Below are 23337 nucleotides of genomic sequence, written 5' to 3' on the forward strand. Positions count from 1 at the left end.
AAAACAGACCATAATGGCGGCTCGTTCGGAATACCATCTCATATTTTACGAAGATAGTTCACCGAAATGTGTTTCTGAAAACATTCTAAGTGAGAAATAGGCCATGCAGTTGCATTTCAGATCGACAAAGGTCAGTTTAAAAGATTTTCGTCAGATTTTGAGAGGCGTTCGTCATGCTCATCCCGCTCATCATTTCTGCTAATTGGTCATCGAGTCCGACTGCCCACTGACCGATTCAACAAGTCAAATCGGCCCAAATGAAGGCCGACGGCTCCTCCGACTGACAACGGTACGGAACACACCGAACAGACTCGAGTCACCGACCTCGCCAGACTGTCCGACGGACGATAATCGGGTTGGTGTGTCAGTGCCTTAAGACAGGTAAATATGTATTTGTTGAGTGGACAGAAAATGCTAACTGATAATAATCTCATCCGTCTTCTAAATGATGAAAAATCAGCTGTGACAGATGAACTACAGAGTAAAAGGTAATTCGCAAACCATTTTGTGTTAATGTGTGTGTATACACTCACTTGTGTACGAAGTCGTTCTCTGATCCGGGTTCCGAGTCTGGGTCGGGCATGTGTTCTGCTGGTCTGTTCTCTCGGAGGACTGTTGACGTGAGCTGAGGAGTCTGCAGCGCTCCCGGTGTCTGAAGAGTGTCATTACGCAACATCCACAAGCCCTCAACACTACTCTCTTCTGAAAAATGAACACACAGTATTATATAATACACAATAGTATACATATTTTATTTTGTTATATATACTATGTCCGTAGGTTGTATATTTGTATTCTACACTTGTGTATATATATGTCCACTCTTTTCATTCTTCTAAGTATATTTTTGTGTAGGTGTTCAGGTATTTTATTATTATTATTATTAATTATTTCTAGTATATTTCTTGTATTTTCTGTATGTAACTTGCTGCTGTTGCACAGTAATCTGTCTGTCTGTCTGTCAGAGAGAGTTCACAGTGTCCATAACACAACAGCAGATAATCATGAACACACAGATTCAGTGCAGCACAGCCAACCCAAATAAACCGAGTAACCCTAATCTGCGTCTGTGCCTTCGCCTCCGTCCTCACCCTCGATGCGTTTCTTGTGTAGCGGCGGCCGTCCCTTCTTGCTGCGGACGGAGCCGGCCTTGCTGCTGGAGCCCGACGTGACAGACATGTGGTCCTCGTCTCCACCCGTCAGCAGGCTGTTCCTGTAGGAGATCAGCGGCAGCCACACGTCCTCCCGACGCTCTGACATCGACTCGGACATGAACTTCTCCAGGTACGAGTGGCTGAGGAGACATGCAGCATTTTTTTTTTTTTTTTTGCATAATTCATTTATTTTGAAATTAAGTTATAAATGTTTTAAGTGACAGTAGGAAAAGAAAGAAAAAAAAGATGGAAGGGAGTACTTACACTGTCTTTTTGTCTTGGCGGATTAGCTTGGAGGAAAATTCACTCAGGACCTCCAGGAAGGCCAGGTTGATAGGAGGAAACTCTGGTCCTCGAGGATTCTGGTATTTAAATGCAAACTCTATGCCATCCCTGATATGAGAGAGAGAGAGAGAGAGAGAGAGAGAGAGAGAGAGAGAGAGAGAGAGAGATAAAAAGTAGACAAAGAGAGACAGTAAGAGTGAGAAAAACAAGAAGAGAGTAAAAAAAGAAATGGAGAACACAAAGTGATTGACAGACACCAAAAATGGCATTAATGGAAAAACTGGTCACTCTTTTGACTCGCTAGCAGAAAATACTTGCATACATTAAAGACAAACTCTTGACTTCAGTTTATTATATGTTAAATTGACTCTCTAAGCTAATCTCAAAATATAAAAGTAAAATAAAAAGGTCCACTCTTACCAGTGTTTTAGCAACTTCGGCAATTTCACCTACAGCATCCTGTTTTTGTAATGGTAGCCAAAGTTTGCACTGATGAGTGGGGGCTGTAGTACCGTCATGCTTACTGAACTCTTTCATTTTAAAACAGAGACCTCTAAAAGGTTTTGTCCTCACTCTTGATTTGAATAAACATCAGTTTGCCTTTTCCCAGTCAGACTTAGTCCTGACTTCCTCCAAACATTTAAGGACCCGGGTTGCATTTCAGAATACACAAGTTGGCTAGATAACTACAAAAAGTGTTATTATTGAGGTGTTAATAAAAACATGACTGAATCAAAATGCACACCTCATTTTCACATTTTTATTTACGGATTGAAATCAGCATCACTAAAATGCAGCACAGTCATCTGCAGACCGTCTGATCCCCTCGTAGACTAAACCAGAGACGGTTTAGAACCGAGAGACGCCCCAACTCAGAGTAGCTTCCTGTATCTGTCACCTGGGCCGCGCTTCTTTAGGAGACAGGTGGTATATAGGAAGGTGTATGGGTGTGTGTATATTGATTCCAATGGGAGAAGTGAACGTGAACACGGATTGGGACCGATTCTTTTGCCCCATAGTCAAATAAATATTGGAGCCATTCTTGACAAGCCACATATCTCCAGAACATTCTGACACTAAAATGCCGTATGTCAGACGGACACATCAGGAGAAAATGAAGACCTGTTTGAGACCTGTTTCTGTCTCAGGACCAAACTCACGCGAGATCTGGCAACACAGATAAGCGAACGTCAACTAATGTTCATGAACGCCCTAACAAAACTAATCTATGCTAAATATGTCTTGTAGCTGTGACAATATCTAATGTTAGAGAAAGAAAAAAATTATAAATTATACAAATTGAACTTCTTATCCATCCACACGACTTTCACTACACTTTCAAACGAGGCCACGCCCCTTTAGGAGACAGGAAGTGTGTACTGTTTCATACCATTGGCGCTGCTTGAAATGCGCTCTTTAGTATACACAGAGGATCTTAAACTCATTTTAACCTCAGCTAACGCATTCTTAACTTCCTCCATGTCTGATTACAGACCAGTCTGTTGCCCCTAGAGACCACAGCATCAATGGTCTTACTTGTGCAGCGTGGCGACAGCCTCCCTGGTCTTGATCTGATCCAGGCCGAAGGTGAGGGCGAAGCGGCGGGCCAGCTCCTTGATGCCGCTGACGTGAGACGACGTTCGGTCCAAGTTGGGGCCCTGGTCCTGCAGCAGCTCGTTGAACAGCTGCAACACACACACACACACACACACACACACACACACACACACACACACACAGTGTTTGTGGCTGTGCACACTAGAGCGCTTGTAACTTAAAGAATGCACAATCTCAAGCCACGGAGCTGTGCATGTGGCCTGTAATACCGTCTTCACCAATGTCTCACCTGCTGTAGGCTGAGGATGAGCGTCTTGGCACAGAGAATCTTGTCCGTCTGTCTGGTTTTACTCAGGGTCTCCTTGATGATGTCGCCATAATCATTATAATACTGAGGCAGAGAAACCAAACAGTTAAACACATGAAATATGACAGTTTAGTGCATTTGTTCTGATATTTTCACCGAAATTTGCAACCAAAACCAGAATTTATGTTAAGAAAATTTGACTTCCCAACTTAGGTCACTTTTTTGTTTTAAAAAAGAAAAGAAAAAGCTCCCCCCCATTTATTTCACCTGCATTAAACGTGCAGTATACTCGCCGTTCCCGACCTGCCATGCGGCAGTGTGACATCATGGGAGCGCCGTAACTAGTTATTCTCGCGCGTGGTGGTCGCGACACCAGTTACAGTCTTCTCCTGAACAGAGGTGTCGCAACTGAGGAAAGGCTACCGACTTTGCTCTTTCTACGGACTAGAAGAAGAAGAAAAAGGTAAACAACGGCAGAACTGGCAGCAGCATTGACGTCATGTCAACAGTGGCCAAGATGATATTGGAGTCAATGGATGAGGAAGAACAGCTGCTTTTGAGCCTGCTTGCAAAGAAATGAAGAAAAAGAAAGTGAAATGTTCCTCCTTTGAAGAACGCCAGACATAAATATGGTGAGTTCAATATCCTCGTGAAACAAATGAGGACGATAGGCGAAGAGAAGCACTCTGAATACTTCAGAATGTCTGCACAACGATTCGATGACCTACTTCGTCGGATCAAGCCTTTCATTCACCATAAAATAACTCATCTTAACCCAGTAAGTTTACAAGAGAGACTTGCAGTCACTCTGAGAGTCCTGGCATCCAGTACCAGTCAGAATGCAGTTGCTATTGGCACACTTGCTCGGAGAGCTTGCCCTCGAACTCGTCCATGCTTCCTGTTTCCACTTTGTCGTGCACCGCTGAAAAAAAATGGAGTGGTGCACGACCTCTGATCGCGCACTTTAAATCCTGGCGCGCCAGCGAGATCTACGTCATTTTGACGTCACATTGTTGCGCGACAGGTCGGGAACGGCGACTGTAAAAAGGCCTTTAGATCGTTCTTTCCCCCTCTATTTTGTAATCATTGCATTTAACTTCTGTGCTTTATCTCGCTACAAATGAAAAATGATTACCAAGAAAAAATATATCGCAGTCTCATTTTCACATTTAACAACCACACACCTTACAATGCTGTATCATTAAATTATAACGGGGAATCAAAGATATTGCTACGGGAAACTCCTGCGGAATGTTTTTTACGTTTTGTCATCTTATTTTAACCACATTACCTGCCGACTTCCAATTTGTATCGGTTTCATGCTGCCTCTTTATTTTATGTCGATCGTGTCCATATTCATATCAAGTACAGATGAACAGTCACCTTCATGTAGTGTTTGAAGATGTCGGCAGCAGCGGGCATGTCTACGATGTCGTAGATGATGAGTTTGCAGAAAGCCGCGAGTAGATTTCTCCTTTTGTGGAGAGCCTCGATCTTGTTGGCCTCGTCTTCCTCGTCTCCCTCTAGAGGTAGACAGAAGGGGAAGTGAGGAGGAGGAGAAAAGGAAAATATCATATGAATAGGGGCATTTTGTTGATTCTTCAAACTATCTTCAAGCTTAACTCAATTCCTGAAAACAATGTGCCTGGACACAAAACTCATACACACTTAAATTTAGAGTCTTGGTGGAGCCCAAAACGATGCAAATAGTTCCAGACTGTATCCAGAAGCTGTTTCGGATTAGGGAGAGCAAGTATGAACTAAAGGGAATGTGCATGTTCACAAAGATAAAGATTAGAACAAATGTAAAACAAAGATGTATCTCGGCAAAAGGAGTAAACGTGTGCAATCTTTAAGATGAGGAAATGAGAATGTGTAACACGCTACAAAGATTTAAAAAAGAGAAGATGCTAAACAAATATAAAAGTGAGGCATGTATGGCAATGTGCATATGAATGGGAATATATTTTGTTTCGTTTATTCTGTTTTGTTTCATATCTTGTGTGTGTTAATATGCAATATGTATATAACATACAGAAATCAATAATACATATAATATGATTGATAAGATGCTGAGGGACCTGAGAACTAAATATTAATAAACTATAATGTAAAAAGAGTAGGTGTAATAAGCAAATGCTTCAACCTACACCTTTTTCGGTCAGTATTGATTATAAACGGGTTAAGCTGAATTAAGGCGACACTTTCTTTTTGCTTTTTTACAATTTATGTTATGTATGTGATGTTGTGTATCTATGTGATCTAAATAAACTAAACCAAACTAAAAAAACTCAACTAAAAAACTAAACTTCAAAGTGCCTGGTAAGAAGCTCTCACCCATGCTCTGACTCTCATCATCCTGGTCGATGAAGACGTGGTCCAGGACAAAGTTGAGCAGCTCGTTCTGCAGAGTGCTGTCTGGGTTGAAGACCAGCGGCTGGAGGCCCTCCCTGCCGCCGGAGACCAGCTGGTGACTGAAGATCATCAGCAGGTCGCAGAGAAGCATGAACGCCTGCACAAGAGGCACACACCAGGAGTCATGACTGGATGAAAAAAAATTCCCAATTCATGCTACAACAAAAACTTAAGGCCGATTTCTTGTGATAACAGAAAACATGCTTAGTTTTGCCGAAATAAATATATACATTTTTTTTTTAAATGGGTCAACAAAAACATGTCTGCCTATTGTCCTCTTTAGTCTATTAGAACATCAAAATAAATTGATCTGTATGTTTTATGGAAAAAAAAAGAAAAACTATTTCATTCATCTATTAGGGGTGTGACGAGACACGAGATTTTAACACTATTTTTAAGAAAACTTCAATGACGAAATATGGCTGGAGAAATAGTCTGCTATTCAATTGAAAGCCACAAAATGAAACGTAAGCACTGTGAAAGGTTTTGCCACAAACTCAAAATAGCTTCTCTCCTGTATAACTAACTTCTTGAGACCTAATAACTGCAGCGTTTCCACCAGGAATCCAAAATGCTGCCACAAAAAAAACTTTAAAAGTGGCAGGTAGTGTTATGTACTTTCCCTCTGTAATAACAACAAATGTATTTCACTTACGTACCGACATTGAAACCGAAATCGCGAGAGAACTTTAACCTCGGCGAGGTAACTTTAATATCGTCACGTTTATAATACTGCGAGATCTTGTCACACCTCTATGTATTTATGTATCTAGGTTTCTAGAAAGATCACTGCATAGCCAACCTTGAAATGGTTTCATCATTCAAGCCGTCATAACACGTCACACACTGTGACAGTCGTGTTGTCTCTAACAAACTCTAGTTTTTAAACTGGTTCTGTTCTCCACAATCCAAAAACCTTTCTGACAATAATGCACACATTTTTATTACGTCTAATTCGTAAGTGGATGAGAAAGTGTGAGCAGTTCATACCAGGTGTGTGACGTTACCTGTTCTTTGACTGGTGTGTTGACATTGGACAGGCACTGCTGGCACACGGCCAGGAAGGACTTTACCACTCTCCTGAGAGCCACCAGGTCATCCTACACACACACACACACACACACACACACACACACACACACACACACACACACACACACTTAGTGTCACAAATAATGACTTCAATGGAAATCGAAGTAATCCAACTTAATGATTTCATTTAATCATCAATTAACTTCATTGAGGCTGAAGAATCAATACACTTTGTGTTGATACTGGTCGAGTGTGTCAAAGGGCTCAGAGAGCACTAATAAAGATCGACTGATGATGATCGGGTTTTGTTTCCGTTTTTATTCTTGGCACATCGTCAGCCCAGGCCATATTACGTCTGTATTCTGTGTACTTCAAATGATCAAGAGAAAATAATCTTTAGTAGTAGCTCTAGTTAATGGTGAAGAATTAAGTGGCATTTAACGGGGAATCTTTAAGCTGCTGTAGGTCAGAGTGCAGAACTTAAGCTAAAATTACCCCCTTTTCAACTTAAAATACTGCACTGCAGGAAAGAGTCAAATGTTCCCCAGCAGTGGATTAGGGGTTAAACTATTTTAGAGGTGTGGGCTTTGGTCCACCACAAAACAGCAGCCACGGGATCTGATGCCTCTGTGCGGTGTTTAAGTGTTAGATGAGATGGATTGGGGGTAAGCCCCTGAATTGGGGGGGTAGGCATCCTGTCTGATAATGTGATGATTTTTCACATCTAAGCTGCCCCTCTCTGCAGAAATACAGATAAGCTCCTGTCCCTCTGGGCCACTGATGCTCTGACACAGCAGTGTTAACTCTGAGGATAAAGCTGGGATCTGAGTGTGCGGTGTCAAAGCTCTGTCAGTGATGTGAGTCCAGCACCTTGCTGGGAGCCCCCTCCGTGATCTTGACCAGCTGCCAGAGGACGGAGTAGTGGGAGCACTGCAGGGCCTGGACGGCTATCTGCTCCGGCATGGAGCCCTGCTCGATGCCCGCCTTCAGCAGCCGGTAGCAGCTCCCAAATAAATCCCACCGTGTCAGGTCGTGCGCACTGAGTCAGGAAACAAGACGAAAACACACTAGGTTTCATAGAGTACGTTCAGTCATCAAGCTCATTTGGTAGAAGTTAGTATCCAGTGCTTTCAGTCCGTTTTACATAACTTAAAAAAGTATGTTTTGATATGGTGTCAAAACTCAACTAGTACTACACAAATGCTTATATATGTTCTCTTTGGATGGATGGATGGTAGGGGTGTGAGGTTTCACTGGTCTCACGATTCGATTACGATTATCCTGTCAACGATTCGATAGCCCGATGCATCACGAAGCGTCACCTCCTCAATATTATTTATTGCTACGCATGGTTTTCATCAACAAATTCAAGCAGTCAGATATAATTTATATGAGCTCACCTTTTTATTGTATCTGCTCTTAAAAAAAAGACACTTCCTGAATGTAGCGACCAGAAACTCAACAACATCAATAATTGATTATGGTCTGTCACTGCATTGATGCAGAATCATCCATGTCCGCATTGCGATGCATAGATGCAATGATTCATTTCTACACCCCTAATGGATGGATGGATGGATAGATAGATAAGAGAGAGTCTTACTTGTGGAAGGCTGTGAGTCTCTTGAGCATGGATAAAACATTGTAGATATCGTCGTCATCGGCCTCCTCAGCCTGCAGATGAACAAACACCTGTTTGTACACGACTATGCTGATGTTATATGTATGCGTCTTAGCCACCAGTGCACCTTAAAACTGTGTATTTCTAATCATCCACACTTCCTGTGCAGCTTGAGACTGAATTTCAAACACATGCTCCATGGCCAACACCGGCTACGCGTCCCGTCGTACCTCCTGCAGCAGCTCCTCCACGGAGTGAGCGAAGCGATCCGTCATCTCGTCGATGAGCTGGGAGCGGGCGATGTCCACGCGGTTCATGATGGTGTACTCCTCGGAGCACAGGATGCTGTAGGTCTTACTGCAGGCCTCGAGGACATCCATCTCAATGTGCTTATCCACCACCAGCCGGATCTGCTTCAGCAAGGCGTCCAGGTGCTTCTCCATTCGCCCCGCGCTGTACACGTCCAGGTCAAAGAACTGAGGGATCTGCAGCAGGTTGGCTACCTTCTCCGAGTCGGCCTGGTACTGTGGAGAAGGAGACGGGGAGGTGGGAATTAGATACAAGCAGACTTCTAGCATACAGAAACAAAAGTCACAAGCAGATATACAGAGGCAGGAAAGAGAAAGACAGATTCCCAGTTAGTAAAATGGTCGATTACATTTTAAGTATTTGGCCAGCACACTTGTCCAGAGTGGCATACATTCAAGAAGACTTCTCCTGACTATATAACACCCTGAATAATTATTTCGACAAACAGATCAGTCACTCAGCCCACTCATTAATCAGTGTCACTGGCCTCTCCGTTGCTGGCCCTGAGCAGACTGCAGGCTGGACTTCAGGAAGCTCTTACCTTGGACAGAAGCATGGGCAGAGCCATGATGAAGTGCTCTGTCAGTTTGTTCTTGTCGTCTATCTGGGTCTTCCTCTCCTTTGCTGTCAGCACCTGGACAAGCAGACACAAAACTTAAGGTCAAATGTAGCACTAGGTAGAAAAAAGGGCAATACAACTGTGATTTTGTGTTCAGAGGTAATATCATGTCCTTAGATTATGACCGGGAGAGTTATTCATGTGTAGAAAAAAAATCTGCTTTTGCTACGGCTGCCCGCAACCCAGAAATCTGCCAAGGACACTGTTCCTGGCTGACAATACATAAGTAAATCCATAAATAAACAAATGAGCAAACAAGCACACTCTGTTCAGTTGTTATTTTTGACAAACTTAGCAAGACTGGTTAACTCTTTGATATTTTTAGTGACACATTTTTTTTAACGCTTTGGATCGTTTCTCTCATTGTCAAACCCACGACAAACGGATACTCGTCAACTTGATCCCCTGTCAAACGGTGGGCATGGTCTTGTAACATAGTCATGGAAATATCTCTTTATTGCCTACGGACAATAAAGTGTTATCTTATCTTCTCTTATCTTTGAAAATTGGCAAATTACGACTGCCACATCTAAATTCAGACAAATGAGTTCTCTACACGGTATCTAATAGCATCCAGCTGCTCTCTCATCACATCAGTCTCACTTCTACTCAACTCGTGTACAACGAATGCTCAAAATATAGAGTGTATCCTTGACCTACCCGTTTGCCGGTGCCTCTGCCAACAGGTGGGTGCGCCTCTGCTGCCTGTCGGATGGTGCACACCATCAGCTCGATCAGAGCGCTCTCCTGTCTGTCTGACAACACTGCAGGGACAAGACAGAAGGAGAGAGAGAGAGAGAGAGAGAGAGAGAGAGAGAGAGAGAGAGAGAGAGAGAGAGAGAGAGAGACGGATACAAAGAGGAGAGAGAGAAACAAAAGGGAGCATCAGATTGTCAGCAAAGGTCAGAAACAGAGAGAGGGATTCAAAAGAGATAGTTTCAATGAGTTTCACTGCACTACAAGCAACATCATTTTTTTAACCTAACTTTACTTTTACTTAACGTTTTTATTTTTTTGCACTATAGCTATGTTACTTTACGTTACTTTATACAATTATTGACTCGCTCTTTTCTTACTCTTATTTTTAGCTTGAATATGAGTGTGAGCTACTGCAACTGAACAGCTTCCCTGAGGGGATCAATAAAGTATTCTGATTTTGATGAACAAGAATTTTTTTTTTTTTGCTGAGATGTTGTCCTGACAAGTGACCTAAATCTATTTCATAGGCTTAAAGAGAGAACAGTAACAGTGTGTGTCTTACCCTCCTCTCCCTGCACGGCCTCCTCCAGCAGAAGTTCAGTCATACACTCCCAGTCTTTCAGCAGCTCCTGAGAGCTTTCCCACAATGAGTCCACCAGGTAGGCTGCATGCTCGTGGAGCTACACACACACACACACACAATCAGGTTTTGCAGGCATTGTGTCAAATCTTACCGCTGAAATCCACAACTTTTTTTATCAACTACAAAGATGGTGACATTTCGTATTAGCAGAGTGAAATGTCATCAAGCAATCGAGGGACTCAAATGTGTAATATTATTTACTTAATTGTCACTGTGAAGCAGGACAGGTCCTGAGGATGATTCCTTTTCTCATTATTAGAGTCTCCAATGATGCAAATGTGACAGTTTCAGGGTTTTTACCATACTCCACCACATCAAAAGGATATAATATCAATATACTATTTAAAAACGGCAAAGGTTTTTTATCATAAAAATAAAGTACCTTTTGTACTCTGTAAGCGTGAATCATGCGTTACCTCACTCTCCAGGAAGAAGAGCACCAGCATGCGGATTAGATTCCCGTTGGGACTGCTCCTCCCTCTGCGCTTAGCCAGCGCTTCCTCTGCCTGTGGGTCATGACGACTGAACAATCTGACACACAGGGAGAGACAAAGCGTGATTGGGAGAGAGAAATGAAGAAAAGGTGAATAGACAGAAGCAGAGATTGAAAAAGAGGAAAGACAGTAATAGAGGCAAATAAGATAAGACATTCAAAACTAGGGTTGCACAATATGAGTACATCTAACTGCGATTATTTTGACTGATATTGCGATATGATTGACGATTTTGGAGGGAATGATCATTTTTGTACCATTGTTCTCATTTTCATTGAAAAATAATAAATGTTCGCAAAGATTCTCTTTCTTTCTTTCTTTCTTTCTTTCTTTAGTCTGTTGGATAGGATTTGTAGGCCGGGACGTCTCTGTAGCACCACAATACTTCATTCAGAATGGTTTGACACATATTTTGCCTTTAACAAAATATGTGTCAATATGCCCCCCCACCCCACCCAAGATCCAACTAAAAGTAAAGCTCAACATTATTTCAAGTCAGAATTATTTTAGGGTAAATTAGGAGAGACATCAGGACGGACTAACTTCCTGTGCAGGAACTCTCCAGCAGCAACTGCCACCGGTCGGTGTGCAGAGTAAACCAGGTGGTACACATTCTCACAGTCCTCATTGGACAAGGCGTCTTCACTGCCCCTGCAACAGATAATCACAATGAGTTACACTTAACACAAAAGATTCAAACGTTCAAAAATGGAGTGTCTCCTCAGCAAAAATGAGGGAGTTTAAGAATAAAAAAATAATGATGTAGAACTTTTTTAAGCTTCGCAGTGTTTCCTTTAGGATTTTTTTTAGCAGTGGGGGCAGGTCTGTCCGAACAACAAAGATGATTACAAGTGAACTGACCCTGCAGAACAACCCTAGTTAAGTTTCTGGATGTCAAAGCTCAGTGCTCTGTCCGTCCCCATCCCGCTCTGAAGCATCATGTCTACAATATTGACTCCATGACCCCAAACATGTGCACTTTTAATGACTTGACAGTTATGTGATTAAGACCCATTATGAATGAAGTGTAGGCATGAATAAGCATTGAAGTTACTTACTGCAGGATGAGTGTGACCAGTCGGATGGCCTCCACAGCCACATCATACTCCTTATCCAGCGTCATCGATACGATACGGTCCTGTCAAAACACATATATGTGAACGGGGAAAGAACTGGAGTAAATAAGCAGAAAGGCGACAGAAATCATAAAATCTAAGCATTACTTAGTCATACTGTTGAATATCTTCAAACCAGTCAGGATTCTTATGTTCATTCTTGCGGGTTTTACCTTGAAGCGGTTAGTGAACAGCTCTAACTTGGGGAACAGTTCTCTGTTTGTGTACAGGTTCTGCAGAGCCTTCAGGCACTTCAGACGCACCTCTCCTTGCTGAAAAATAGGGAGACAGTAAAAATCAGATTCTGGTGGGCTAAAGGTTTACCATTCTGTCTTTGTGTAAACATCATCAGCCCCATTGAAATCAATTTTAAAAACATCTTCAAGTCTTGAAGAAATGTGAGACAACAACAAAACAGTCAGGAGGTGGTATGACTGTGTGCTCACCCTATCGTGTAGTGTCCAACCAACATATTTAAGGTAACTATCGTTAAGAAAAGCATCGCTGTACATCTTCATCCACACTCCTATCTCCTCGATACAGATGGCTCGGATTTCAGCAATTGCATCCCTAGAAAATAAAGAGTACAATCACCATCATCATTATTAGTATTGTGACAAACAAGACTCTGAACTGCTCGGACAGACAACATTTAATTAAAATCAGCCCGGCGCTGTCTGATTGTTAATTATCAATATTATCAATGTCTGTGGTCATTAGGACTGGCAGTGGGCGGCTGGTAAGCATCACTACAATCAACTGAAGTAACATTGCCTTCTACAAAATTACAAATAGCAATAATTAAATCACCAACAACATGCACAAAGTGTACCTGTAGCGATGCACAAAGATTCCCTTGAAAATGGAGTTCATCATATTCTCTATTTCATCTTGGTTTTCCTGAAGCTGCAAAGAGAAAACGTTTTAGGCAAGACAGTCTGTGGACAGGTCAATTTTACAAACATTTTGATATACAGCGGAAAATCCCGACAAGCTAAACAGTGATAATAGCTGTTATTCCTAATTAATAGAGCACATCACAATACACTGAGTTGAGCAAAAATCCCAGCTCTATGCATGAAAATTCTGCATAAAAAGCTTTCTGATATCTATCAAATCCGAAAAGTCACATCAAACAGCAGCCAACCTCCTTCCTCTTCTGCAGCAGCAGCTCCAGCTTCTCATTGGCTCGTTTGCCGGCTATCTTGTTCCTCTCGGCCTCGTACTGTCTCTGGGTGTTGTCCTGGTGAATGCTCAGGTTCAGCGCCACGTTCACCAGCGCTGTCATCAGCTTCATCGCTATGCAGAGACAAAAAGGCACATATTAGGCTCAGCTATACGTTTTCCAAGCAGGGAATACATTTTTTTTTTTTTTTTAAGGTTAACAGTTTTTAGTCTGATTTATAACAAAAACCCAAGAACATACAGCTCACAGCATGAACACATCCCCTCCCCCCCTTAACCCCACCATTTGTCATCACCGCTTACTCTGACAAAAATGAAGATGAAATAATAACCATAATACTAGATATACTATACATAGTAACTGTAAACCACATACATATTGAGAAATACATTTTTTATGTGACATTGTCTGTCTTACCTGCACACAAGCGTAGGAATCACAGCAAATCTTTTTATTTTTATTTTTATTGTGTCAAATAAAATAGTATGAAAATAGTAAAAAAAAAATGTATGCAAATATGGTATATCAAAAGCATGAAGATGTAACAGGGAATGCTGTTGTCACACATACGTGACAATATACTGTATGGTTCCTCAAATCAAACAACTTCATAATTGACGGGTGGCATTTCTACAGGTGGTTAATCTTGTTTCGTTACTGCTTTATCCTCTTTACACTTGGAACTTTATTTATTATCATTACCTGCCACTTGTAAGATGCTACCAAAAAAAAAAAACATTAGTGGTGTTATCATTTACTGCCGGAACCATGGGGAGGTGTCTGTGACTCACTTAAATACTGTTTAGCAACGTGCTGTGCTTATTGTTATGATAAGAACGGTCCTTAAGAAAGCTGATGTCATTACCTGCTAATGTGGAGGTGTGTCTGAAGGCTCGCACTTGAGAGTCCGAGAGCCCGGTGAGGAGGGAGATCACCGTGTCCATCATGTACTCGTCGTAGATGATGCTGTACTGACACTGGCGGATCAAAACGCTGATAAACTCGCAGAAGTTGTAGCGGAACTTCTTCCACAAGGGCCCTGGCATGGTGAGAGGATAATCCCCGCTGTCCTGTTGACAGAAACATAGTGATCAAAGAGACTTCATTATCGTCTATCAGGATGATCTGGTTCAAGTCAATGTACTGCAAAAGACTATCGAATCATTCACTTCGGTGTCTGAGTTGCTTTAAAGAGATATTGGCCCTCTTCTGCTCAGAATTTTATTATCTAGACCAGAGTTCTTCAACAGGGGGTCCTGGACCCCTAGGGGTTCCTCAGAGTTACTGTTATTTGTTGAAAGTTTATTCAAAAATGAAAATGTCTTAACATGAATCCAACATATTATTAGCAAATATCAATCAGCAGATTTGTGAAAAAACAACATTGATGATAGGCACACGTTACTGTAGGCCCAGTTTAATATGCAACGTCATTTTATACATGTAGCAGGGGGTCCCTGATCCGTCTCTCTTTCACTTAAGGGGTCCTTGGCTTAAAAAAAGTGAGCTTTGACATCAGGCAGCATACAGTTTGTCCGTCAACCAGAAACTTAACTAGGGTTGTTCGGCAGGGGTCAGTTCACTTGTAATCATCACCACACTTGGGCACACAAAGATCACATTATATGTTTAAAACATTTTGTTTTATTGTAACACTTATTCTGTGGACCCCTGACCGACACTGTTTCTGAAGCTGATAACAGGTTTATAATTTACAAGTGCCCACATCAGATTTGTGTCTTGAAACAGTTGGATTTTTTGCTGCGATTAAACCACTGGTTGTCATAGCCGTGACACAGATGAGTGTATGCTGAGGGACATGTTTTCAGTGACATGGACTCTTGTTTTGTTTTATTTTATTCTGGCTGCTTGCTAGGATTTTCTGGGTGAAGTTAAGAACACATTTGTTACCAATGAAGGAGACCCGACCCCCTTTTATCGGTTTAACCACTGCCATTTGTTTGTTATTCTTGATTCTGTCAAAAAATGTGTCAGCTGGTGAGAATCTGGTAATGGAATAAAGTAAAAACTGATGTGAGAGGTCAGAGTGATTTTTATATTTTGTTATTTTCTGTTCTTCATTCGCACTCACACAACCTGCGTCGTCCGTCAGACGGTTTGGCAAAATTGCAGGTCTTTCCATTCATTTTGAATGGGGGTAGTGCATTTAGACTGTGGCGGGGTTCGCTGCGGGGGGTGGGGGGGAACACGCAAAAAAAACGCAGTGGGCCTGCGACAAAAAGTTGAGACGGACTCAACTTAGAAACGCAACCCCACGTCACGCTGTGGTGGCCAATCATGTATCCGGCGATCAGACTTGTCGGTGTGTTTTGAGCTATGGTTTGAGGCGGTGTGAGAGTCCCGTACAGTAAAACAGGAAACATCACTGCCTTTATCGCCGCCACAAGAAAGTTTTACAACACTATGAGGAGGAAAAAACGAAACACAAGCACTGAACTGCCCGGGAGTTTGTGTAATAGCTGAACGTTTTCTGCAACATTAAAGCCCTCGCTCGTCTCTTTTCTCTCTCTCTCTCTGTTCTGTGAAATGAAGCTGCCTTCAAGTGCAGTCGAAAACATTGAGATCTATAAAACGATTTGACGGAAAACAGTAATTGTGAAATGTAAAGTCTACTTGTGCTACGTTGGGGGGTTAAAGAATAACAGGACAACAGGCAAATGGGCCATTTGTGACACTCCCGCACCGCCGGACTACCCTGCAGCAAATTGCCAGATCGCTGTTTCCCTATCTGAACACAGCTTTACATTGAATATAAAAAGAAACATAAAAATAAAATCCATTTGAATCCATTCATTATCCTGTGGAGGATTATTCTTGCTATAACCAGAACCTGAGAAGAGCACACACTGTACACACAGCTTCTATAAACAGTAGGGCTGTGCAATGAATCAAATTTTGATCGCGATTTCGGCTCCTAACGACCATAATTGTTTGTTATCGAGACAAACAATTATTTTTGCACATTACATTTTGGCAGTAAACTCTTATTTTGTCTTGTGTTCTGAAGGGGAATTCAAAAAGTTCAACGGGAAAAGTATTAAGGGGCATTTCACCATCAAGGTGTTTTTCACGTTTTCACATTTCTTTAAGTGCAATAAATGCAACATCTTTCCAAAAGTCAATGAGTATTCGTGTTAAATAATCGTGATTTCAATATTGACCAAAATAATTGTCAAATAAATACAGCAATACATCCTCGCAGCCAACTACAAGACAACAATTTCACTTGAACATCAATTACTCTCTGACTGAAGCAGACAGTTACCTCATCAAACTCTTCGGTCATCTTGCGGATGATCTCTGCGTTCTGCATGTTCCTGAACATCTCAATCCTCACAGTGCCTGGTTACGGAACAATGACGACAGGATTTAAATCAAATTCACCTTTGGTATTCCAGTTGTTTGACACGTGTACACAAAACAACGGATATCAGGGAATGATTGTTGTGGTTGAACTACGTTGCAGTGGTTTCACTAGTCTTACCTTTGCACCCTGAGCACTGGATGAAAAAATTGATGAGGTCCAGCAGCGCCAAGTCTCTGTCCTGTTTATACGACTCAATCCACTCATCCACCACAGACTACACACACACACACACACACACACACACACACACACACACACACACAGATAGAGCATTAACAACCATAATACAGGGGACTGACATGAGCTCCCCCAAAGGAGAAACCTGAGTGCAACACGTTTTTAAAAAGAAACATTGTGTGAGATATAAGCAGAAACAACTGAATATATTTGATTGAATAATGCATGTATTTTACAAGTTTACATGTTGAGTATGGATACTTCTAAAAATGAAAAACACAACTTGATTTACTCACCTGCATGGCACTCTTGCCGAGTTTGACCACTTCAAACAGAGTGACGGGGTCTCCGCCGTCTCCATTATGTTGAGCCACGCCATTGGCTTTCCCGCGCCCTCTTGCTACGCCCACGGCTTTTTCTGCCGGTGTCTTCCGAGGCTTTTTATTGGTCGTCTGTAGGGGACGGAGATGTCAATAACACAGGGAGGAAAAAAAGAACACCCAAACACATTCACACGAGAAACATAAACATACACAAACATAGACATACATACATACATACATACATACATACACTGCATGCACTCGCTCGTACAATTACAAACACAAAAACAGAGAGACGCATATAAAGTCTGATTGTTAACCAGGCTTCTCTCACTCATTTCCTCTTTCTTAACACGCACTCCACTGACACAGAATCGTACCGGGGCTTGTTTTCCAGGCCTCCCTCTCTTCTTCTTGCCTTTCACCTCTGGATCTTCAATCTCACTCATGCTCATACTTAAGCCCACTGCGTCTGTTGCCCCAGACTCATTGGATGAGTCCCTGAAAGCACGAAACACAAAAGACTTGTATGCATACGAAAGCTACTACACTTTATGTAAAACTATGAAAAACAAACCTACCCTACCTAAGTATTTGTTTAATTGAGGTATAAACATCGACACACTCACTTGTGTTTTCACATACTGTGCAATGATCATATATGTTTATGTAGACACAAATGTGAGTCATTCACAATTTTAAACAAAGGTTTAAGTACCAGGTTCATTCGGGGCCAGAGAGGGGTTACCAGTAACATCCACTGAAATAACTCTGATCTACAGTACAAAGAGCATCACTTTGGAAGTATTTTAAAGCTTGTTTTCCCCCTGCTGTACTGTGAAATGCATGCAATTTCTTTTTCTCTGAATTGTGTGTTTCACTCACTGTAGGACAGGGAGCTCCGAGGTGATCATCCTGGTTAGTGGGGCTGGCGATGGGGTGTGTAGCTCTGTTAATGTGCGTCTTCAGGACTGAGTGTGTTTCAGGTTCAAAGATGGAGGCACAAGACAGCAGCTCGGTTGGGGGGGAAGTTCTGGAAGGGCGGGGAGGAGAGGCTCCAGGACGGACTGCACTCAACTTGCTGGCACCTAACTCTCTTCAGCTCCTGGAAAAGACAGAGAAAGGGAGAACATAATTATTAAAACATACATTTCAAGCCAGTAACAACCATAAGTGATAGAGAGGACCTGTTGCAGCTATAGCTAAGCGTGTGCACAAACAGAAATCGGATGTAGATATTAAAGGTAAGTTATTAAAGAGGTAATGAAGTGATCGCCTCAAATAACCGATAATAAAAACTGTGACACATGCTCTACATGGTTTTTAACATTGGTTAACATGGGGCAGTTTATTTGATGTGTGAAGGCTCAGTGTCCGAAGTGTTGCAATTGTAAAATGTCAGTGAAAGCAGAGAGAGAGAGTTCACTCTTTTACTCAGCCTGTGGAGGTGAACATGGGGAGAGGAGGACACCAACTGGCCACTTTTAGAACTACAACAGCAAAATATTGTGGGGCATGTAGTGAGGATTTGTACACAGGAGTGTCGTTGTTACAAAACTATTTCAGAATTACCCCTGAACATTGTTAGAAATTTTACCATAGCACATAAACTACTGTAAGTAGGCTTCCTGTATTAAATGAAGAGTAAGATCGGCTTAAAGTGTGATATTACACCATTAGAAACTTTTGAAAGTAAAATTATACAGAAGGCAGAGAAGTGCTATTACTTAATGTCCTCTGGTAAAAAAAATAAATAAATGAAAATGAGAAACAGTCTTTGTTAGAGAAAGGCTTGAGATAAATATGATTTCCAGAAATCTTTTTATGAGTTGTGAAAATTGCCAGGTGACACAAATGATGCAAACTCAATGAAACAATGTCAAAATGCCTTGCAATTCAGTCGGCTAAGTTAACTATAACATTATTTTTGACCTGTTCATATGCTAATGAGAGCAAAGAGCAGATGAGGAGCGATACCACTCTTAACCACAAGAGGCAGTATGATCCACAAAGTCCTCTGGCCAAAGTCAATCTTCAAACTGCTTAATTGAGTGTTAACTGGGGAAAGTGGGTTTAGAAAAATCACCCAACACTCATTTAACTCACAGCTCACTTCCTGTCCAGTTCTGTTCACCTACAAAGTGTTTTAAGGGTCTATTTCCCCCAGAGTGTGTGTGAGTGTATATGTGTGTGTTTGAAAGTAGGTCTGGGCAACAGTAGGGGGCAGGCTAAGAGAGTGTGTATTTAAATACAATCTTCCACACAGTTTTTGTACTGAGGAATAGCATGGGCAGGAGAGCCCCCTGACACACACACACAAACAGAGAGAGAGAGAGAGAGAGAGAGAGCGAGAGCGAGAGCGAGAGCGAGAGAGAGAGAGAGAGATCTCTTTCTGGCTAAGTGTTCGCACACAGACTGTCATCTGAACAAGACTGTGAGAAGGAGACTCCAGGTGAACAAAGGATTTCAATTGTTACAACTACAGAGCCTATGTTTAAAGGTAGTACTCCTGTGTGGTGTTAAGTTGGTTGTAATATTATTTCATAAAATCAGAGGCAGAAGGCTGTTAAGAGGCTGGGATTTGACCCGCTTGCATGCACTTGAGCTTCTGATCGATTTTGACACTTGATATTCCTGCTGCAAAGACATTAAACCTACATAAGGATATAGGATGGATGCATAGGAGGAAGATACTAATCTGGTTGCACATATAAATGGTGAAGGAAATAATCCTGGACGTCTGTGGAACAGCATTCAAAAACTTGGATGAACAGGGCTGAACTTGCAACAATAAAGATGACAAATCCACCTGCTTTTTAAAATCTTTATATGTAACATGGAGATGTTGTTGCCCCCGGGCAAACATAGCCCAAACTATGTTGAAACTCAATTCAATTGTATGTGATGTAAACGTCTTAGGTGCAAAACTTCATTTAGATGCTGGCATGTGATCAGGGTAAAAGGGCAGTACTTAAAAGTATGGAAGAGAAACAGTGAAACGTAACATAGAATACTAGAATAAAAGGAATATGAACTCCTAAAATGTAGTCACACACAGGCTGCTTGCAAGTTTCATCAACACAGATGTAAATAGGTAAAGAGAAAAAAGCTTTGCGCACAGCAGCTTACACTGAACAACTTTTTTCTCTATTTTTTAGAATGAAGAACAAGATCTCACTTATTATGGCAAACATCTCAAATAAAGTAAAACAACCATTAACATAATACTATACACGATATGACTGCCCTTATTTCTCATCTCATTCAAATCAAATGTTTAAGACTGAATTTAAGAATTAAAACGCTACATCTGAGAGATATTACACCTACACAAGCACACAAAAATCCCATCCCTGCTTAAAAAAACTTGTAACAATTGTACTGGAGAGACCAGTTTTACAGTACCCACAGAACCTATATATAGGTAGCCTAGGGGAGACTAATTTGCCTCATCCTGGCTGTTTTGTACTGTACTGTTGTATTGTACTGTTTTGTACTAATACCCATTAAGGCCAAGGGCCCAGATACAGTACAAACACACTGAAGAATGTAATTCAAACTGGGACACAGGGATGTGATTTAAACAAATTAAAAATCAACAGTAATGATAAACAATGTGGAGACAAGGACACCTACGAAACGCCCGAGGGTCGGCACAGAATCCCGTCAAAAAAACCCAACAATGATGGAAAGATGTTACACTTGCTGTGAAGTGGGAAGTGAATGACTGTAAATCTGGCTGTAATTGACAGGACAGCGACCAAAGATGCTGGTGTTAATGAATTATCACCTCATTTAGTCTTGTCTAATCATCTTGAGTGGTTTTAATTTGCAGATTAATCCCACTAAAACACTTAGTTAGCTGAAAATAATCAAGATGTAGATGCATGACACCATAAGCACAGTGAAATGATATTGCTTCTTCAATTCCTTGAGACACTTGAGACTGGTAATCAGCACTACTTTATAACTAATTAATAATAAGCAATCACAAAACGTAGGGAAGTAGCTGGATTAAAGCCACAGTCGTGCAGCTTTAGATGACCAATAGAGCACTAAACAATGGAGGAAGGGCTGCTCATTTCACCACTATCCCAACTGCTAACCCTCCACCATCATCCCTCTGTACTTCACAGACTGTTAGGCTATATCTCAGCTGCTTGCTCTTATATTTCACCCTAACATTCCCCTGCATGCCTTTCATCATCATCATTAGATTATCTTTCTCCGACAGAAGCCAACTTCATTTGAATCAACTCTTACATCACGTTTGTTTCTCAGAGGAAGAGGCAAAGTGTGTGTGTGTGAGAACTGGGAGCCTGCCTGATCCATTATCGACCAACAACTAAATAATCCTCAACGCACATTGGCTTTTTCTCATTTCCTCGACACACTGGCACTCTCTCTGGCTTTCTCACACTCGCACAAACATGCACACACACAGATTGTAGCAGCCTCAACAGGAGGCTATGAATAATTTGCAGAGAGTCTGCTGAACTGTTCCTGAATTTTGGAGGAAAGGATAGAAGAAGTTACAAAGAAGCTGCCAACTGTACTCACTTTACACCTCTCTCACCCTTTCTCAGTTCAGTGCCATTTACTCTAAAGGCATGAATGAAAACAAATACTCCTAATAAATCCATCCCAATCTTAAAAATATCAACAGTTACTGCCCAAGCAGAATAATGAATTTGAATGATGTAAGTGACGGCTGTTCGCTTGACTTCAGTGGAGCAGACAGCTCTTCAGAGTAGTGTGATTACGACTTCATGACATTTCATAAAATTCTGAAGCCGCGGCGGTAATAATTTAGCAGCGCTTTATGTGTATTGCAAAAACACTGCTGTATAAAATATGGACGTGGTAGTTTCTGAAGAGCCCAAACGTAGCTCAAAGTGGGCGGCTCCCGTGTGGGTTGCAGTTTGTGTGAGCTAGCGAAGCAATCTTAAATGCCATTAGAAAAGCCACAGATCTTACCAATGCAATGCATCCTGTCATACTGAAACCACTCGTGCAGCACCTGCATCGTGGGCTCTGACCAGTGACACAGTTGCTCAATGCAAAGCAAGCACAGTATGGATATCCCAAATGCCTTGAAATACAGCATAAAAGTTTGAAAAGTTCAATATTTATATGAAATAGTACCAGACTAATAGCTAATATGTTGTCTTGTACTGAAAGAAATGTTCTCACTAATTAATGTGCACCTAAAACACAAATACACACCCAGCCAGCAGGGGAGTTGTGGCAATAGGAGTGCGGACAGTTGCACGGCTGGTTGGAGGGCAGCTTCTCTATTTGACGCATTTCAAAACATTTGCCCTGACATTCCAGTAGGTGTAAAAGACCTCTAAAGAGTGTAAAAAATGATCAGGGGAGTTTGAGCTCTAATAAAAATATTCAGAAACTTCACCTGGGCTGAACCTAATAATCCCTAAATAAAATAAACTACAGTGCAGTAGTTTAGTCATGTAGCCACTTTAAACAGAGAGAGCATTTATGGGGAACATAAGGAGCCAATAACCATATAAACTGTAATAAAGACTTCTCTGTCTGGAGCAAATAGTGTGGTGTGCAGGTTGTTATGCTTCGACAAAGGTGTTGGGAAGCTTCTTAAAATCCCTAAAAAATGTGGCAGAAGAAAAGGCAGTTTACTTTGCTCTGATGTTAAAGAACAGTAAAATGTTTATATCGTTGAGGAAATGCTCATCTTTGTCTGCTAAAATGCTGCACTATGTACACATACGGTATGTCAAGTCAGTGGAGTTGTATTTTATACACAAAACCTTTGTGTAGCAATTTGTTTAAAAGTTGTAGGAAATTAATTTAGTGATTCAGCATGTAACTGTAGCCACTCGTGCTTAAATAGACACACCGAGGGGTTATGCAAACACTTATGATAACTATCTCTGGTCTGCCGAGTCACTTTATCCTGTGTGTGTGTGTGTGTGTGTGTGTGTGTGTGCGCGTCTACTTAAAGAGAACAAGACAGAGAGACAACGAGCGAGCATCT

The 23337-nt window shown here is 41.5% G+C and overlaps 1 protein-coding gene across 1 annotated transcript in view; it reads right to left on the reverse strand.

The window, feature by feature from the left end:
• The window catches only part of stag1a (STAG1 cohesin complex component a), a 49972-nt gene that overhangs the window by 3624 nt on the left and 23011 nt on the right, over positions 1-23337 (reverse strand). The window contains exons 2-28 of the mRNA XM_078276785.1: positions 18210-18429; positions 17705-17825; positions 17298-17453; positions 16942-17038; positions 16723-16799; positions 14302-14506; positions 13398-13549; positions 13083-13156; positions 12697-12820; positions 12424-12522; positions 12194-12273; positions 11679-11786; positions 11058-11172; positions 10561-10678; positions 9960-10063; positions 9222-9314; positions 8602-8895; positions 8354-8424; positions 7621-7789; positions 6726-6818; positions 5641-5815; positions 4687-4826; positions 3286-3387; positions 2976-3124; positions 1419-1547; positions 1092-1294; positions 534-702 (exon numbers count right to left, since the gene is read on the reverse strand). Coding sequence (XP_078132911.1) covers positions 534-702; positions 1092-1294; positions 1419-1547; positions 2976-3124; positions 3286-3387; positions 4687-4826; positions 5641-5815; positions 6726-6818; positions 7621-7789; positions 8354-8424; positions 8602-8895; positions 9222-9314; positions 9960-10063; positions 10561-10678; positions 11058-11172; positions 11679-11786; positions 12194-12273; positions 12424-12522; positions 12697-12820; positions 13083-13156; positions 13398-13549; positions 14302-14506; positions 16723-16799; positions 16942-17038; positions 17298-17453; positions 17705-17825; positions 18210-18238 — 3446 coding nt within the window. The 5' untranslated portion in view covers positions 18239-18429. The remainder of the gene's footprint in view (positions 1-533; positions 703-1091; positions 1295-1418; positions 1548-2975; positions 3125-3285; positions 3388-4686; positions 4827-5640; positions 5816-6725; positions 6819-7620; positions 7790-8353; positions 8425-8601; positions 8896-9221; positions 9315-9959; positions 10064-10560; positions 10679-11057; positions 11173-11678; positions 11787-12193; positions 12274-12423; positions 12523-12696; positions 12821-13082; positions 13157-13397; positions 13550-14301; positions 14507-16722; positions 16800-16941; positions 17039-17297; positions 17454-17704; positions 17826-18209; positions 18430-23337) is intronic.

The sequence above is a fragment of the Sander vitreus genome, chromosome 20 (genome assembly GCF_031162955.1).
Source record: "Sander vitreus isolate 19-12246 chromosome 20, sanVit1, whole genome shotgun sequence".
NCBI lineage: Eukaryota > Metazoa > Chordata > Actinopteri > Perciformes > Percidae > Sander > Sander vitreus.